The 20,399-nt window shown below is 45.2% G+C and overlaps 1 protein-coding gene across 1 annotated transcript; it reads left to right on the forward strand.

Moving 5' to 3' along the window:
• Positions 1 to 1,443: 1,443 nt before the first annotated feature.
• LOC310672755 (vomeronasal type-2 receptor 26-like) lies at positions 1,444 to 13,792 on the forward strand (the record flags this gene model as incomplete). Its single annotated transcript, XM_083430407.1, has 6 exons — positions 1,444 to 1,610; positions 4,156 to 4,447; positions 7,543 to 8,325; positions 11,175 to 11,405; positions 12,249 to 12,375; positions 12,894 to 13,792. 6 exons carry the CDS (start codon positions 1,444 to 1,446, stop codon positions 13,790 to 13,792), a joined length of 2,499 nt encoding a protein of 832 aa, XP_083286533.1.
• Between the last annotated feature and the right edge of the window lie 6,607 nt (positions 13,793 to 20,399).

Here is a 20,399-nt window from a genome sequence, read left to right on the forward strand (position 1 = left end):
TGTTGGAATTTTTTTTTTGTCGCTGGTTCAATTCACATGTTGCCTGGATTTTCTGTATGTGTAGAAAAGTGTAGTATATCAATGCTAATGGGAAGAAGCAGAAACACTAAAGAGATTTCACAGCCATGCTGCTCTACAAAATCACAAAGAAATCAGTCCTAATTGGGTCTGAGCTCACTTTGGGCCATTGGATGTAAAGATGCTTTATTATATTTAAAAATATAATAAAGTTTCATGCTTTATTATATTTTTTTATGTGCTGGAAACTGCTCAGAGTGTCTGGGGAAACCCAGCAAGATGGGTTGGGTATGAACAACAACAATAATGATAATCCTTTCAAAACTCAACAATCCCTTTCCTAAAGCCTCGATGCTGCTCCTTCTATTGATTTCCAGACCACTCCTCATGCAAGATGCACAAAGAGCTGTTGCCCTGGATATGCCAAGAAGATTCAGGAAGGGAAGCCTCCGTGTTGCTATGACTGTGCTCCCTGCTCAGAAGGGACAGTCTCCACTCAGGAAGGTAGGACACAACACCAGTAGAAAGAAGCCATGGGGTGAAATTTCTCTACCAGTGAACACAGTGTTCTTTCTTGATCTCTCCCATATGCCAATAATTTTGCACAACTGTAACATCATTCAGACTGCTCTAGGTGTATGATTAATGTTTACATACTGAAGTCTCTTTTTCTCTGTGCAGATGCCAATGAATGCACCAAATGTCCAGAAGATCAGCATCCAAACAAAGAGCGAGGTCAATGTGTCCCCAAAGCAATCAACTTCTTGTCCTATGAAGATTACTTGGGGAAACTTCTGGCCTCCTTTGCCCTACTCTTATCCTCAACCACAGGCTTTATTTTGGGAATATTCATGTGAAATACAATGAAACTCCCCTAGTCAAAGCCAACAACAGGGACCTCTCCTACATCCTCCTCTTCTCCCTTCTGCTCTGCTTTTTGTCCTCTTTCCTTTTCATCAGCCGGCCAAGGAAAGTCACCTGTCTTCTCCGACAAATGATCTTTAGCATTGTCTTCTCATCTGCCATCTCTTCAGTGTTGGCAAAAACCATCACTGTGGTGTTGGCCTTCTTGGCCACCAAGCCAGGGAACAGGCTGAGGAAATGGCTGGGGAAGAGTCTGGCCAACTCCATTGTCATTTCCTGTTCCACTGTCCAACTTGCCATCTGCATCACCTGGCTGGGAGTTTCTCCTCCTTTCCCAGACTTTGACATGAGCTCCTTACCTGGAGAGATCATCTTGCAGTGCAATGAAGGGTGTGCTGCCATGTTTTACGCTGCCCTTGGCTACATGGGCTTTCTGGCTGCCATCTGCTTCACGGTGGCTTTCCTAGCCAGGAAGCTGCCTGGGGCCTTCAATGAGGCCAAGCTGATCACCTTCAGCATGCTGGTCTTCTGCTCTTGTTGCTCCCTCTTGTAACCTGTGGGATGCAGCAGAAGGCAAAATGCTCACTCAAGCTGATTAGGGATATCAATAATGCTGTGAATTATTACAGGCCAGGAAACCATCTCATTAGTGGAATTGTATCTTCAAAATTCATTGGAGATCATTTGCCCTTCACCTTCTACAGCATCCCCTTGAACTATGTTGAAACGTGAGTAATGTATTGATGTGTTTCTTCTACACTCGGGTTCCCTGGATGCACCTGGCTCAGCCCCTCTGAGATGACAGTGACTGAAGCAAGGGTGGGTCACTCCTAGAGGTCTATGGTGTCCTGGAGGTTTATGGAGGTATATGGGGTGTGGCTGTTGCAGGTTTTCTGTAATTAGCAAATGAAATTCATTCTCTCATTGTAGTCTCATCAAACCTTGGAGCATTTACTGGCATGAAAACCTTGGAGTTCTCCCACTCTCAACCCAATAAAATTTTCTAGAAGTTTATGAATTAGTGCCCCAGGACTGAGCCACTACTCTCACCTGGAAATGAACGGGAGATTAGTTCTCTCACTCAGAAGTGAGTGAATGTTAAAAGGCAGGGTTGTCCTTTATAGCAATGCTAGATGGGGAGAACAATGTTCAATGCACAATTATTTTCCCCAGGCACAAAGTAATCTATGCAACTGAAATCTGTAACCCTCTACTATGCTTAGGCAGGTGCTCTTCTCATGCTTTGATTCCAAACATGCCAACCCTTTTATGGGAAGCAATATTTGTGAGATGTATAATGCCTGGAGAAGACCTAAGATACAGGGTAGCTACTGACCACTGGACAAAGCGGAGCAGGGCTTCCACAATTTCCCTGCCCTCGTGGGGTGGAGGATTCCAAGCCCTGGAAGGTCGCTGAGTGTGAGAGATTTTATTTAAAAAATTTTAGAATAATTTATTTATAAAAAGATAAAAGTATAAAGTAGGATTTCCCCAGAGAGTAAGTTTAGCGTGTGGAAATTGATCCTAATACTGTCCACTTAACCAAAGGCTTTACTGTATGTATGTATGTATGTATGTATGTATGTATTCTCTAAAGTTGCTCAGCTCAGGAGATTAAGACCACCAGCAGGTCTCCAGTGTCTGATACTTGACAATAAATAAGCATGCTGGTATAATTCCAGATTTGGAATTCCAAAGCCACCTTCCTTAATTTGTGATGGCATTTTCTGCAATGATATTCTCAGTACATTTGAACTCCAAATACATTTCCTAAACAAGAACTTTATCTTCTGGAAATATGATCGGGATTTAAAAACTGGAAGTCTTCTCAGAATATAAATAAATCTAGGATAATGTTCGTTTTGAGAGAGTTCACCCTTCTCCAAAGGATGAGGTTTAATGACTCCCCTCTATCAATATTGGAGAAGCCTCTTTTGTCACTTTTTGGATTAGTTGTAGTTTCCGGGTCACCTTCAAAGGTAGCTACATGTAGAGCTCATTGCAGTAGTCCAAGTGGGAGATTACTAAAGCATGCACCACTCTGGTGAAGCAGTCTGAGGACAGGTAGGGTCTCAGCTTGCTTTCCAGAGGGAGCTGGTAGACAGCTGCCCTGGACACAGAATTGACCTGCGCCTCCATGGACAGCTGTGAGTCCAAAATGACTCCCAGGCAGTGCACCTGGTCCTTCAGGGACACAGATACCCCATTCAGGACCAGAGAGCTCCCCACACCTGCCCTCCCCCTGTCCCCCCCCCAAACAGTACTTCTGTCTTGTCAGGATCCAACCTCAATCTAGATTCAGGTAGGTAGCCGTGTTGGTCTGACACAGTCAAAATAAATAAATTTTGTCCAGTAGCACCTTAGAGACCAACTAAGTTTGTTCTGGGTGTAAGCTTTTGTGTGCATGCACGAAAGAAGAAGTGTGCATGCACACGAAACTTAATTGGTCTCCAAGGTGCAACTGGACAAAATTTATTTATTTATTTATTTATTTATTTATTTATTTATTTATTTATTTCAACCTCAATCTGTTAGCCATCATCCATCCTCCAATTGCCTCCAGACACTCACAGAGGACATTCACCGCTTTCACTGGTTCTGATTTAAATGAGAGGTAGAGCTGGGTATCATCTGCATATTGATGGACACCCAGTCCAAACCCCCTGATGATCTCTCCCACCGGCTTCATATAGATGTTAAAAAGCATGGGGGAGAGGACGGAACCCTGAGGCACCCCACAAGTGAGGGCCCAGGGGTCTGAACACTCATCCCCCACCACCACTTTCTGAACACGGCCCAGGAGGAAGGAGCGAAACCACTGTATAACAGTGCCCCCAGCTCCCAGCCCCTCTAGAAGGTCCAGAAGGATGTTATGGTTGATTGTATCAAAGGCCGCTGAGAGATCCAGCAGAACTAGGAAACAGCTCTCACCTTTGTCCCTAGCCCACTGGAGATCATCGATCAGTGCAACTAAGGCAGTTTCCGTCCCATGATGAGGCCTGAATCCCGATTGGAAGGGATCAAAATGGTCTGTATCCTCCAGTCATGATTGGAGTTGTTCAGCAACCACCCGCTCAATCACCTTGCCCAAGAATGGAAGACTTGAGACTGGGAGGTAGTTGGCCATATTGGCCAGGTCAAAATGTATTTTTAAGAGTTTAGTATTACAGAAGTATTTTAGAAAGCCTTAAGATATTTAGTGGCTATAGGAGAAGGCTATACTTTCAATTTCACTGAACTGAATGTCACTATGTGACATAATTCTTTTTGCAGTTCTGTGAATAAGAGGGGATGGCAAATTCTTAGCTTCTTTCTGGCCATGCAGGATGTCAATCATAACCCCAGACTCCTACCCAACATCACCCTGGGCTACAGCATCTATGAGACCCATTTTGATGGAAGAACCACTTCTGATGCCCTGACAGATCTGCTTGCTGGTGGGAAAATCAATATTCCAAACTATACCTGTGGAAGGCAGAAAAGGATACTGACTGTTCTTGAACGGGGTGAATTCGACATCTCTATGCACATTGCCAGCATATTGGGAATCTACAAAATCCCACAAGTAAGAATGGGCTTTGCCATCTCATGAAACAACAAATTATGCTGAGTATACTATAACTATTTTAATAAATAAACTGAGCAAAATGATAGGAAGAAAGGGACATAATGTTAAATGTACAACCGCTTTAATATAAATACAGTGGTACCTCGGGTTAAGTACTTAATTTGTTCCGGCGTTCCGTACTTAACCTGAAACTGTTCATAACCTGAAGCACCACTTTAGCTAATGGGGCCTCCTGCTGCCACCGGAGCACGATTTCTGTTCTCATCCTGAAGAAAGTTCTTAACCTGAAGCACCTATTTCTGGGTTAGCGGAGTCTGTAACCTGAAGCGTATGTAACTCGAGGTACCACTGTATTTTTCAATGTGCATTAACCAATATTTCCCCCTGTCAAATCTACAAGTAGTGTAATAAAAATCCATGCTAAAGGTGAAATAATACTTGGAGGTGACTTCAATGGTATGATTTCATGATTTCATCCATGATTGACATATCTCAAAAAAGGCAATCTAGCCAAGACCTAGCCAAGGAAATGCAAGAAAGCAAAGTGGCTATCCAACGAGGCCTTACAAATAGCAGGGGATAGAAGGCAAGCAAAATGTGAGGGAGATAGTGAAAGATACAGGAAATTGAATGCAGATTTCCAAAGGACAGATAAGAGGGCCTTCTTAAAAGAACAATGCAAAGAAATAAACAACAGAATGGAAAAAATCAGAGATCTGTTCAAGAAAATTGGAGATATGAAAGGAACATTTCGTACAAAGATTACCATAATAAAGGACAAAAGTGGAAAGGACCTAACATAAGCAGAAGACATCAAGAAGAGGTGGCAAGAATACACAGAGGAATTATACCAGAAAGATATGGATGTCTCGTACACCCCAGGTAGTGTGGTTGCTGACCTTGAGCCAGACATCCTGGAGAGTGAAGTCAAATGGGCCTTAGAAAGCACTGCAAATAACAAGGCCAAAGATGATGCTGTTAAGGTGCTACACTCAATATGCCAACAAGTTTGGAAAACTCAGCAGTGGCCAGAGGATTGGAGAAGATCAGTCTACATCCCAATCCCAAAGAAGGGCAGTGCCAAAGAATGCTCCAACTACCGCACAATTGCGCTCATTTCACATGCTAGCAAGGTTATGCTTAAAATTCTACAAGGAAGGCTCAAGCAGTATGTGGACCGAGAACTCCCAGAAGTGCAAGCTGGATTTCGAAAGGGCAGAGGAACCAGAGACCAAATTGCAAACATGCACTGGATTATGGAGAAAGCTAGAGAGTTCCAGAAAAACATCTACTTCTGCTTCATTGACTACACAAAAGCATTTGACTGTGTCGACCACAGCAAACTATGGCAAGTTCTTAAAGAAATGAGAGTGCCTGATCACCTCGTCTGTCTCATGAGAAATCTCTATGTGGGACAAGAAGCTACAGTTAGAACTGGATATGGAACAACTGATTGGTTCAAAATTGGGAAAGGAGTACGACAAGGCTGTATTTTGTCTCCCTCCTTATTTAACTTATATGCAGAATTCAGCATGCGAAAGGCTGAACTGGATGAATCCCAAGCCAGAATTAAGATTGCTGGAAGAAATATCAACAACCTCAGATATGCAGATGACACAACCTTGATGGCAGAAAGTGAGGAGGAATTAAAGAACCTTTTATTGAGGGTGAAAGAGGAGAGCGCAAAATATGGTTTGAAGCTCAACACCAAAAAAACTAAAATCATGGCCACTGGTCCCATCACCTCCTGGCAAATAGAAGGGGAAGAAATGGAGGCAGTGAGAGACTGAGAGCAGTCACGAAATTAAACGACACCTGCTTCTTGGGAGAAAAACAATGACAAACCTAGACAGCATCTTAAAAAGCAGAGACATCACCTTGCCAACAAAGGTCCGTATAGTAAAAGCTATGGTTTTCCCAGTAGTGATGTATGGAAGTGAGAGCTGGACCATAAAGAAGGCTGATCACCGAAGAATTGATGCTTTTGAATTATGGTGCTGGAGGAGACTCTTGAGAGTCCCATGGACTGCAAGAAGATCAAACCTCTCCATTCTTAAGGAAATCAGCCTTGAGTGCTCACCTGAAGGACAGATCCTGAAGGACAGACCCTGATGTTGGGAAAGATTGAGGGCAGAAGGAGAAGGGGATGACAGAGGACGAGATGGTTGGACAGTGTTCTCGAAGCTACCAACGTGAGTTTGACCAAACTGCGGGAGGCAGTGGAAGATAGGAGTGCCTGGCGTGCTCTGGTCCATGGGGTCACAAAGAGTCAGACACGACTAAACAACAAACGAAGACCTTTAAAACATAATGGAAGTAAATAGCTTAATATATATTTGGAGATTCTAACATCCTACTGATAAAGACCTCACATTCTATTTTCATGTCCACAATTCATATTTCCATAGAGATTTTCTCTCATTGCTTCATGCCCAGTAGCAAAGATCACTAAAACTGAAATCCACCCAATGACTTGTGCTGATTATGCCCCTTTATAAACTTCCCACTGATAAAATAACAAGTTAATACAACAATCTACAAATCTTCCACACACACCCAAAGCCACCTATAGTTCAGAAGCTTTAATTATATCTATTCCTAACATACGGACCTAAACCAGCTGAATCATATAGAACAACTCCTTTGCTAAATGAAGATGCTGAGATAGAGCTGTTCCGCCTGGCCTTTGGTCTGGACTCAGTCTGACCCTTATGTTTCCCACCTCTTATGGTTTTGATCTATGGGCCACCTTTAAAATGAGGCTGCATTTTAAATTGCATTTTAACCTGTATTTTAAATTGGTTCACACATACCCCATCATGTTTTTACTGTAATTTTACTGGAGTTAGCCGCCCTGAGCCCGGCTCTAGCCGGGGATAGTGGGGTATTATTATTATTATTATTATTATTATTATTAATCTCCTCTGTAATTGCTAAGGTTTTAAGCAGTTTATACATTGCTAAGCAGTTAAGTGGTATATACATAAATAAAATAAAAATTATTTCAAATAAGGTTGAGTTGATAATTAAATTTGTCATCCAATATTTGTCCTGAAAAGCAAAGCATCAGTCTCTTTCCCTTCTCTCACCAGCTCAGTTCTGGCTTCGTTCTTCATGATAAAAAACAGTCCCCTTTTGTCAACTCAATGGCCCCAAATGAAGAAGCTCAATACGATGGGGTGGTCCAACTCCTCCTGCACTTCAGGTGGACATGGGTCGGCCTCTTTGCTTCAGACAATGACAATGGAGAAAAGTTCTTGAGCACCTTGACACCTCTGATGAGCAAAAGGGAAATTTGTGCTGCCTTCACTGAAAGAGTACAACGGAAAACCTCCCTGTGGTTCTCTCATGAGCCATCTGCCATGTGGAGACAAGTCAATGTATTTGTTTACTATACAGATTCTCAGTATGGATTTTATGTTATCATAGAGGTACAATCTTTCTTTGAAAGGACACAAACCGGGGGGAAGGTCTGGATCACCACCGGTCTTCAGGACAACATCTTGTTTTATGAGACGGAAGCCTTCCGATATGCCCATGGTTCTTTGTCCTTTGTAATGAAGACCAAAAAGGAAGCAAAAAAGGACTACTATGAGCCAAAAGCTTCTGCTTCTTGGCGGAAAGCATTTGGATGTTCATATTTAAAGCATGCCTTATCTGTGAGGAGTTGGCGAAGATGCAGGGAGAAGGAAAATCAGATGCTGCTTCCCCAGGAGGAGATCGAAGGAATCCACTCCCAGGACAGTTATATCACTTACTACAGTGTCCAAGTTGTGGCTCAGGCCTTGAATGCAGCCTATTCATCCAGATCAAAGCGGAGGTTGATGGTGGGTGAAGGAGACAAGATGGAGCTTCAAAGTCTACAGCCATGGCAGGTATGGCCTCTTCATATCTATATCTATATATCTATATATGTAATATTTCTTACTGTACAAAAATACATGCATTGTCTTTTTTTCAAGTTGTGCTTGTACAGATCGGTTTCATTTGGTGTGAGACATTAGTGTTACATACAAGGTTAGGTTAGGAATAAAAGAGGGGGAAAGAGGGGGAGGAGGAATGGTGAGTGGGCTGAGGTCAGGTGGTTATGCTTCTATTCTTCTGCTGAGTGTATGCGTGGGGTTTTGTGTCAGCATCACTTGTGTAGGTTCTCTTACTATTTGCTTGTTGTATTTCCTTGGTGGTGAGAGAGGTTGGGCATGGCTTAGGGGGTGGTTGGTTGTGTTTGGTTGGCTCTAGTGAGATTTGGTTTTGTGCGTGAGTGGGGTGTGTGATTCTTGTTGTTCTTTTGTTGGGCTATGTATGTGATAAAGGGGAACCATACCAGGGTGAAGGTGTCTTCTTCTATTTGTCCCCGTGTCAGTTTCAGTTTATTGGTTAGTTTTTCTAGGAAGGCTGTTTCCCATACTATTTGATACCATTGGTCCATGCTTACTCCACGATGCTTCTGGCTGCTGAGAGTAGGTGGGTTATGAGCTCTTTATAATGTGAGTGGGCATATAATGTGTGTTCTGGGTGACTTAGTTATTTTGCATATTTCTTGTATGATTGATGTCCAGAAGAGTTGGATTTGGGGACATTCCCACCACATGTGGAAGTATGTGCCTGTGAAGGTGCATCCTCTCCAGCATTTTGGTGCGGTTCCTGGGCATATTAGCGATAGTTTCCATGGTGTTCGGTGCCACCTGTACGTGAGTTTCAGAGTGAGTTCTTTTCTTTTCCCTGATATGGATTTAAAGGGAGATTTAGACCACATTCTGGTCCATTGAGTGGGGTTAATCTCATAGCCTATGTCATTCTCCCATTGTTTTTTGATTGCATCTAGGGGATTTGCGGGATTATGGAGTAGTATTTTGTATACAGAGAAACCTACGGTCTGCAAATAAAAACATCCTGAAGGTCCCAGGCCTCAGGTCCCAGGCCTCAGAGAGGTTAGGCTGGCCTCAACTAGAGCCAGAGCTTTCTCGGCTGTGGCACCAATCTGGTGGAACGCTCTGTCACAAGAGACTAGGGCCCTGCGGGACTTGACATCTTTCCGCAGGGCCTGTAAGACAGAGCTGTTCCACCAGGCCTTTGGTCAGGGCGCAGCCTGACCCCCTCCTCTGGCAATCTGCACAGGGTCCTGCTTGCTGGTTGCCATCAATTTGTTTCTGATTGATTTTATGGTGAAAAGTTTTTAGAATGTCGGATTGTTTTTATTGTTGTTAGCCGCCCTGAGCCCGGCTTTGGCTGGGGAGGGCGGGGTATAAATAAAATTTATTATTATTATTATTATTATATTGCGGATACCGTCCCTTTGCTGTGTCCCTTTGTTGTTAGGAGGAGGTTTTCGAAGGTTGTCAAGGTGTTCACATATGAGGTGTTCACATATGAGGTGATGCGTTTTCTTTTCATAGGGTTTCCCAACCCCCTCACATTTAATGTATTTGCTTCTAAGCTAGTCATCCTGCTTATCTACTTTATAGAATGATTCCATTCCAACCCATCTGGGTTGCCCTGTGTCTCTCACCTTGTATTTTCTATTAAACCTTAAGTTGTGTTGACATAAACTGTGATGGGTGGGGAAGGAAGGGTAGAATTAGATATGGGTTAAAGAGTGGGGGGTAGATTACAGAAACTGCCTCTTGCTTTTGAAGATTGTGATTTATTTTCCAACTCTGGAATTATCATACAGTGGTACCTTGGGTTACATACGCTTCAGGTTACAGATGCTTCAGGTTACAGACTCCGCTAACCCAGAAATAGTACCTCAGGTTAATAATAATAATAATAATAATAATAATAATAATAATAATAATAATAATAAATTTTATTTATATCCCGCCCTCCCTAGCTGAAGCCGGGCTCAGGGCGGCTAACAACAATAAAATAGTACAACATTCTAAAATAATTTCATTATAAAATTAATTCAAATCAAATTGATGGCAACCATTAGGCTAAAGTTCTGTGAAGATTGCCAAAGGAGTGAGTCAGGCTGTGCCCTGACCAAAGGCCTGGTGGAACAGTTAAGAACTTTGCTTCAGGATGAGAACAGAAATCGTGCTCCGGTGGCGCGGCAGCAGCGGGAGGCCCCATTAGCTAAAGTGGTGCTTCAGGTTAAGAATAGTTTTAGGTTAAGAACGGACCTCCGGAACCCAAGGTGTTGTTGTTTAGTCATTTAGTCGTGTCCGACTCTTCGTGACCCCCTGGACCAGAGTACGCCAGGCACTTCTGTCTTCCACTGCCTCCCGCAGTTTGGTCAGATTCATGTTTGTAGCTTCGAGAACACTGTCTAGCCATCTCGTCCTCTGTCGTCCCCTTCTCCTTGTGCCCTGCATCTTTCCCAACAGCAGGGTCTTCTCCAGGGAGTCTTCTCTTCTCATGAGGTGGCCAAAGTATTGGAGCCTCAGCTTCATGATCTGTCCTTCCAGTGAGCACTCAGGGCTGATTTCCTTAAGAATGGATGCATTTGATCTTCTTGCAGTCCATGGGACTCTCAAGAGTCTCCTCCAGCACCATAATTCAAAAGCGTCAATTACCCGAGGTACCACTGTAATAGGAACACAGCATACCCTACAGGTGTCTTGGAAAACCTGGGACAGCTCATTTTCTTCTCATGTGCGCACAGCAGACATGTCCCCATATGACAAGTAAATGAATATCCAACCAATGATTTCCACCTCCAAATGTCTTTATAATCAATACCGGTATATGCCATCCAACGTGGTTTTCTCTGTTGTTCTAGCTTCATTCATTCTTGAAAGAAGTCCATCTCTCTTCCAATACTTCAACTGATTCACAGCACTTGGATGAAAATGGGGCACTGGCCATTGACTTTGATATTGTGAATTGGGTGCTGTTTCCTAATAATTCGCATGCTACTGTGAAAATTGGGAGCATAGAGAGACAGAAGTCCTCAAATCTAAAGTTCACCATTAGCCCAGAAACAATAGTATGGCCCACACTGTGGAAGAAGGTAGGAGAAATGTTATGTGCCTTTTTAATATCTATGGTATATTCTACAATTCTAACAGCTTGTTGAACATTACGTATGAGGCTTTTATTGCAGTCATTGACACTTTCTTGGAGATTAATAGCAATGAGCTCAATGGATCTCACTGTTGAATAAGCATGTATAAAATCTGACAATGAATAAGAGGCTGACAAAATGAATTACAAAATGAACAGCTGTAATAAATATTTATTCACCCAGCTGGGAAAGCTTCCTAAAATGAAAATGGGAAGTGCAGATTGGCCTCACGAGAAAACTAGGTGTCAAGTTCAGAAGCCTTCATGCCAACCTCAACAATGTCATTTAGCCTTTGAAGCAAAGCAGAAAACAGTCAGTCCAGCCTTATTTCACAACTGCACAAACACATAGCAGGTGTGATGGCAACAGTGTCAGGAGTTGTCTTAGTGGCCCATTTTGTAGGAATGACTGGTTCAATTCACATGTTGCCTGGATTGTGTCTGTATGTGTAGAAAAGTGCAGTATATCAATGTTAAAGGAAATAAGCAGAAACACTAAAGAGATTTCACAGCCATGCTGCTCTACAGAAAGCAAAAAATAAATCACTCCTAATTGGGCTTGGGCTCACTTTGGGCAATTGGAAGTAAAGAGGATTCTAATGTTTGACGCTTTATTAGATTTTTATCTGTGTGGGAAGCTGCCCAGAGTGGCTGGGGTAACCCAGCCAGATGGGTAGGGTATAAATATTATATTATTTTATTGTTAGTATTAGTGTTAGTGTTATTCCAGGGATCTTTCCAATACTGAACAATCCATTTCCTCAATGCTCTATCTTCTATTGATTTCCAGACCATGCCTCATGCAAGATGCGCAAAGAGCTGTTGCCCTGGATATGCCAAGAAGATTCAGGAAGGGAAGCCTCCATGCTGCTATGACTGTGCTCCCTGCTCAGAAGGGACAGTCTCCACTCAGGAAGGTAGGACACAACACCAGTGGAAAGAAGCTATGGATCGAAGGTTCTCTACTGGAGAACACAGTATAGCTGGACGAGCGTCTCCACCTCCATCGTTCTGCCTGGACACTGAGAACCAGCACCGAAGACCTTCTGGCAGTTCCCTCACTGCAAGAAGCCAGGTTACAGGGAACCAGGCAGAGGGCCTTCTCAGTAGTGGCACCCGCCCTGTGGAACGCCCTCCCACCAGATGTCAAAGAGAAAAATAACTACCAAACTTTTAGAAAACATCTGAAGGCAGCCCTGTTTAGGGAAGCTTTTAATATTTAATAGGTTATTGTTTTTTAGTGTTTTGTTGGAAGCCGCCCAGAGTGGCTGGGGAAACCCAGCCAGATGGGTGGGGTATTATTATTATTATTATTATTATTATTATTATTATTATTATTAATCTCTCCCATATGCCAACCATTCCCCACAATTGTAAGACTGCCCTAGGTGTATGACTAATGTTAACATACTGAAGTCTCTTTTTCTCTGTGCAGATGCCAATGAATGCACCAAATGTCCAGAAGATCAGCATCCAAACAAAGAGCGAGGTCAATGTGTCCCCAAAGCAATCACCTTCTTGTCCTATGATGATTACTTGGGGAAACTCCTGGCTTCCTTTGCCCTCCTCTTATCCTCAACCACAGGCTGCATTTTGGGAATATTCATGAAATACAATGAAACTCCCCTAGTCAAAGCCAACAACAGGGACCTCTCCTACATCCTCCTCTTCTCCCTCCTGCTCTGCTTTTTGTCCTCTTTCCTCTTCATCGGCCGGCCAAGGAAAGTCACCTGTCTTCTCCGACAAATGGTCTTCAGCATTGTCTTCTCATCTGCTGTCTCTTCTGTCTTGGCAAAAACCATCACTGTGGTTCTGGCCTTCTTGGCCACCAAGCCAGGGAACAGGCTGAGGAAATGGCTGGGGAAGAGTCTGGCAAACTCCATTGTCATTTCCTGTTCCACTGTCCAAGTTGTCATCTGCATCACCTGGCTGGGACTTTCTCCTCCATTCCCAGACTCTGACATGAGCTCCTTACCTGGAGAGATCATCTTGCAATGCAATGAAGGGTCTGTGGCCATGTTTTACGCTGCCCTTGGCTACATGGGCTTCCTGGCTGCCATCTGCTTCACGGTGGCTTTCCTAGCCAGGAAGCTGCCTGGGGCCTTCAATGAAGCAAAGCTGATCACCTTCAGCATGCTGGTCTTCTGCAGTGTTTGGGTGTCCTTTGTGCCCACCTACCTGAGCACCAAGGGGAAATACATGGTAGCTGTGCAGGTCTTCTCTATCTTGGCTTCCAGTGCTGGGCTTCTGGGCTGTATCTTCATGCCCAAGTGCTACATTATTATACTGAAGTCTGAACTGAACACGAAGGAGTTCCTGACAGCAAAAAACTAAACAGAGGGAGGGAGGGGAGGAGAGGGAGGGAGGGAGAGATTATCCATCTTTCCTGAGGCATATTGTCTCTATATCATAGAGATCTGAGTGGAAGAGTGAACAGGCTGGACTTGGCCTCACCCAGCTGTGCCCACCTGGGTATGTGGTGCAGCAGCAGGGCAGACCCGAGGGTCGGGGAGGGGTAGTATCTGGGTCTAAAGAGAACCCATCTCTCTGTCTAGTTGGGGGGGGGGGGTAACTAGAATGTGTGTTCTCCTTTGTTACAATATATGCTCACCGCTGCGAAACTTTTTTCTGCACAAAGATGCAAGGACACATCATGACCAACAATGGAATAATGGCTGTTAAAGCTAACAGGTTTAGCTGAGCTGGCAAAATTGACATGTTGACTCAGAGAAAAGCCGTTGTTAACATTTGTTAAGGACCGGAAACCTCTCATAGACTTTTTGCATGAAAAAGAAATTGAAATAATGACATCTGGATTTGAGGTTTGAAGATAAGTTTTGTTTATAGGTTTATAGATTCTCTCTCTCTCTCTCTCTCTCTCTCTCTCTCTCTCTCTCTCTCTCTCTCTCTCTCTCTCCCCCCCCCCAAACACACCTTTCTGTGTTTTTATTGTATCTATATAAAAGTCTTGGTTTGGTTTAAAAAGAGGAAAGTACATAAATTTTGTATTTTTCTCTGTAAACCTTAATAAACTATGTAGACATGTAAAAGTTGACATGTTCTTTAATCTTTCTTTAGCTTAACTTTTTACTTGTGGTTCGAGGACCCGACCCCCGCAATGTGGAATGAATACACAAGGACACGTGATATAAGGTTAATGGGCAAGAAAAGGCCACAACTTTATTGATTACAGCAGTGAAAAGGTATTGGCTTAGGCATTGGATGTCCAAAACAAGGGGGGTTTATTCACCAGTACGTGGAGCCTGTTGATGCTAATCCAACTATAGGCTCTCCCCTGATGTCACCGAGGGTCGTGCCATGGCCTCCCGCCAAGCAAGGCATCGGACAGAATACACGACCGCCAGATTCCTTTAACGGAATACCCAAAAATTGAAGGCATAGGCGATGGCCACACCTAGCCCTTCGACACACCACAACACATTATTCCAATGCCTAACCGCCACCCGAGCCAAAAAGGCTCGCCGCCAATACCCTCACAGCTGCAACCAATCCCTAATGCTGCTGATGACGCTATCCAACCAAAAGTCATTCCCGTGGTCTGAGAGATGAATCCCGTCATTCCGGTACAAGGACTTGTCGCCAATCCGGATACGGTCATGAGAAATGACTCGGCCATTCATAAAGCGCACCCAACGGGCTATTGCCCGATTCAAGAGTTTCCTGGTTTTTTCAGTGGCCATACAGTTCTGCGCACCGTGCCAAACAGTTCTCTTCAGGAAGGAGGACCAGAACACCGTTGTTCCAGGACACAAGGCAGCAATCTCACCCAAATCACTTCTTATGTTCCACGACAAGTCCGCACTTCTTCTGTTAACAAGGTCATTCTCCCCTAATTGAATGATAAGGATGTCGGGAGGGCCGAACGTGGCTACTTTCTCCCTCAGCAATGGCATAAGCTCCTCCCAACGCATGCCTCGTCTCGAAAACCAGGAAACGTGAACTCCAGGTTGCAAACCAAGATTAGGAGTGAGGCCACAGCTGACCGCCCTTGCGCGGGCCCAATGGACTATACTGTGGCCGCAAATCCACACATTTCTCCTGAAAACAGCTGAGAATGAAAAGAAAGAGAAGACGGGTAAGTAGGGGTAATGTAGCAGAGCGCATTCTAGCGAATATAAACTTTATAAGCATCGGATTTCCACCGGCCCATCTCCTTAATCCTATCCGCAGGCAGACCCAAGCGCACAGCTGTTGTGGCGGCGCCAATCCTGAATGAGTGTGCAGCATAATCCTGAGAAGATAAACCACAAGCATCAATAGCTCTGCGGAGTACCCTTGTGAATTGGTGTCTCAATAAAGGTGACCCATCTTCGTGAACCAGAAGTGGACCCGGGCCGGGTGGCCGGAGGTAGAGGTACCGCCTAGTGTCCTTGATCGGGCATGGGCCCTGCTGCGCTGATGCTGTAAGTTTAACAAGAACACCCCTACCGACCTGATCAGTTTTGGACTGACGTATCCACACCGTCATGCTCGTTTCGGACAACTGCACGTCCTCCATAAGGAGGCCGCGTGTTGAGCTGTTTGCAATAACCTCGGCTACAACTTCGCCAACCCACAAGGCGCCAAAAAAGGCGATAGCATATGCTGCGGAAAAAAGGCGGGCCTCAAACTTGGACCAGCAGATTGACCTAAGCTTTGTGCGTATCTGAGAGAGCAACCCATAAGAAATTGGCTTAAGGCCCTCGGCCCTAGGGGGTTGTAGCCTGCCCCAACCCTCAATAGCTCAATAACCCTTCAACATCTTTATCAACGACTTGGATGATGGACTCAAGGGCATCCTGATCAAATTTGCAGATGACACCAAACTGGGAGGGGTGGCTAACACCCCAGAGGACAGGATCACACTTCAAAACGACCTTGACAGATTAGAGAACTGGGCAAAAACAAACAAGATGAATTTTAACAGGGAGAAATGTAAAGTATTGCACTTGGGCAAAAAAAAATGAGAGGCACAAATACAAGATGGGTGACACCTGGCTTGAGAGCAGTACATGTGAAAAGGATCTAGGAGTCTTGGTTGACCACAAACTTGACATGAGCCAACAGTGTGACGCGGCAGCTAAAAAAGCCAGTGCAATTCTGGGCTGCATCAATAGGAGTATAGCATCTAGATCAAGGGAAGTAATAGTGCCACTGTATTCTGCTCTGGTCAGACCTCACCTGGAGTACTGTGTCCAGTTCTGGGCACCACAGTTCAAGAAGGACACTGACAAACTGGAACGTGTCCAGAGGAGGGCAACCAAAATGGTCAAAGGCCTGGAAACGATGCCTTATGAGGAACGGCTAAGGGAGCTGGGCATGTTTAGCCTGGAGAAGAGGAGGTTAAGGGGTGATATGATAGCCATGTTCAAATATATAAAAGGATGTCACATGGAGGAGGGAGAAAGGTTGTTTTCTACTGCTCCAGAGAAGCGGACACGGAGCAATAGATCCAAACTACAAGAAAGAAGATTCCACCTAAACATTAGGAAGAACTTCCTGACAGTAAGAGCTGTTTGACAGTGGAATTTGCTGCCAAGGAGTGTGGTGGAGTCTCCTTCTTTGGAGGTCTTTAAGCAGAGGCTTGACCAGTGGCGTAGCGTGGGGGGTGCCAGGGGTGCGAGCCGCACTGGGCGCAACATTTGGGGGGGCGCAAGTCCAGAGGGAAGGGACAAGCAATCGAGGCTTGGTTGGGGGGAGGGATTGTCGTCTCCGTTTGGCCGGCCCCCCTCGAGGAAGCGGGAGGGAAAAGAGCCGCGCAGCAGCTGCAGCAGCAGGGAGGAGGAGGTGGAGGAGGAGGAGGTGGAGGAGCACTGAGCAGCAAAGCCGGGAGGAGGAGGGTGGAGGCGCCGCCTGCCTGCCGCAGGATCCAATCCGAGCCTGCTAATCGCTTGCTCAAAGAGGCAAAGGAAGAGGTGGAGGCGGAGCCACTGGCCCGGCAGGGAGGAAAGTTGGAGAGAGCCGCGTGCCTGGGCGCAGCGAGGTTGGGTAGATGCGTGCGCCCTGGCTGGCTGCCCGCCTCCCGGGCTCAGTGCCTCCATGACCCCTCCAGCGGCGATGGGAGAGATCGGGGGTCTGGGCTTCCGAGATACCCTGGAGTGAAATCCTGCTTCACCTTCTTGGGAGTCCCTCTCTTATGCTTTGGGGGGGGGGTAGCAAGGGGGAAGAATAATGATTTCCTCCACCACCAGCCCCAAATTCTATAGTAAGAGAAATTGGGGGCCAAGCCAACTGGGGAAATGCTGAGTCTCTAACTATAGAGCTCAGGTATTTAGGAGCAAGCTGGCTCTGCCCATAGGGAGGAAAAGCACTCTGTGCAAGCTCAGAAAACCCACGCCATGCCACTGCGCGCTCACACTCGCAGCTCTCTGCCCCTACCTGGCTCACTCACTCTCACTGCAGTGCTGGCTGTGCGAATCCGATCCGAGCTGCCGGGTCGCCGCCCACTGTGGAGGAGAGGGTGCCAGGCTTGCGGTGCGGTGCGGAGAGAGAGCGAGGGACTATCTGGGGGAGGGACAGTGCAGGGGGGGGGGCGCAAATTACTTGCCTTGCCCCGGGTGCTGACAACCCACGCTACGCCACTGGGCTTGACAACCATATGTCAGGAGTGCTCTGATGGTGTTTCCTGCTTGGCAGGGGGTTGGACTCGATGGCCCTTGTGGTCTCTTCCAACTCTATGATTCTATGATTCTATGGTCCAAAAAGGTCAACCAAACCTCTAGGTCCGCCTTAACTGACTTGGGAAGTCTGACCCTGTGGTGTGGATGCTTGAGGCCTACTGAAAGCCTGGCCAGGCGGGCACAGAAGGGGGGTCCGGGGGAAACTACTGTGCACACGAAATTAAAATGACCTAACAGGGACTGAATCTGTCTAAGAGTGATCTTTCTTAGCGTAAGGGTAGTTCGGATTATTTCCATAAGGATGTCGATTTTCTCCTTAGGTAAGCGGGATGATTGGGCCATTGTATCCAACTCGATACCCAAGTACGTGAGGCGGGTAGCCGGGCCCTCGGTTTTTTCAGCTGCGAGGGGAACACCCAGGTCCTGGGCCAGGGCTGAGAAGGCCCCAAGCAGTGAGGCGCATTCCCCGGTGCTGAACTTTCCCACAAAAAGAAAATCATCCAAATAGTGTGTAACCCCAATGGAGTTAGTTTTAAAACGCAAGGCCCAGTCCAAAAAGGTGCTAAATGTTTCCAACGCCGAACAAGCTACTGAGCAGCCCATTGGTATGGCCTTATCAACATAATATCTCCCTTGAAATTTGAAGCCCAGCAGCCAAAAGTCATTAGGATGCATCGGCAAGAGGCGGAAGGCCGATTCTATATCGCACTTTGCTAAAAGACCAAAACTCCTGATTAATTTAACTGCCTGATCGAAGGTGGCGTATTTTACAGAGCATAACTCTGGTGGAATGGCATCATTTACTGAGCCGCCTTTTGGATAAGAGATATTGTGAATGAGCCGAAATTCCCCGGGGGTCTTCTTGGGAACGATGCCTAAGGGTGATATGTGTAAATTTGAGAGGGGGGGGCTATCAAACGGGCCCGCAACCCGGCCTGCGCTTACTTCTTTGGCTATCTTCTTCTCCGCAATTTCCGGTCTCTCCCTAACAGACTTCTGACTGGGAGAATCTTTTGCTATTAAACAACCCGCTACTGGGATTCGAAACGCCGAAGACTGTGACTGTGACCTAGTCCGAACCATCTCTGACCTAAGATTCGCGCTCGCCCTTGTCAACTGGGAATCATTAAAGAGGGCGGCCGAGGTGCTAGGTAGATCGTCCCATTGGGAAGATCGCGGGCTCTCCGGAACCATCTGTGTATCCGGAATGATGTCGGGAGAAGAGGGAGGGCTAGGATTTTCATCAGGGAAGCGCTGTTCATAATCGTCTATAAATGACCTAAATGCTTTGAGGAAGTGAGAGATGGGCTTTTGATTATTACTTGGTGCCGTGACTGGCACAATTGACATGTTGAATCAGAGAAAAGCCATTGTTAACATTTGTTAAAGACCGGAAACCTCTCATAGACTTTTTGCATGAAAAAGAAATTGAAATAATGACATCTGGATTTGAGGTTTGAAGATAAGTTTTGTTTATAGGTTTATACATTCTCTCTCTCTCTCTCTCTCTCTTTCCCAAACACACCTTTCTGTGTTTTTATTGTACAGTGGTGCCTCGCAAGACGAAAAGAATCCGTTCCGTGAGTCTCTTCGTCTAGCTGTTTTTTCGTCTTGTGAAGCAAGCCCATTAGCGGATTAGCGGATTAGCGCTATTAGCAGTTTAGCGGCTATTAGCAGCTATTAAAGGCTTAAGGGATTAGCGGATTAGCTGCTAAAAGGCTATCAGCAGCTTGGTGCCTTAGAAAAAGGGGGTGGGGAGCGACAAAAAACCCCCAGGAATCGCAAGACATTTTCGTCTTGCGAAGCAAGCCCATAGAGAAATTCGTCCTGCGAAGCACCTCCAAAACGGAAAACCCTTTCGTCTAGCGGGTTTTTCGTCTTGCGAGGCATTCGTCTTGCTGGGCACCACTGTATCTATATAAAAGTCTTGGTTTGGTTTAAAAAGGGGAAAGTATATAAATTTTGCATTTTTCTCTGTAAACCTTAATAAACTATGTAGACATGTAAAAGTTGACATGTTCTTTAATCTTTCTTTAGCTTAACTTTTTACTTAACAATAGTTTGGATTTCTAAATATATCTGTTTTTATCGTTGTCTTTCCCCCAGAAATTTATTATTCTTCTGGGGTTATTTTTTGTAAACCTCTATCTACAATAAAGTGGTATGTGAATTTTGTTTAAAATAAAAATAGTAATTTAGGCCACATCATGGAGGTGGCTAAGGCTATAAACAGCCACTAGCCCTTATGAATATGGACTCCCACCACTGTTTGAGGCAGGAAGACTGTGAGTGCTAGTTTTTGGGAATCCCATGTAGGGCTG

The sequence above is a fragment of the Podarcis tiliguerta genome (genome assembly GCF_965153285.1).
Source record: "Podarcis tiliguerta genome assembly, chromosome: 2".
Lineage (NCBI taxonomy): Eukaryota > Metazoa > Chordata > Lepidosauria > Squamata > Lacertidae > Podarcis > Podarcis tiliguerta.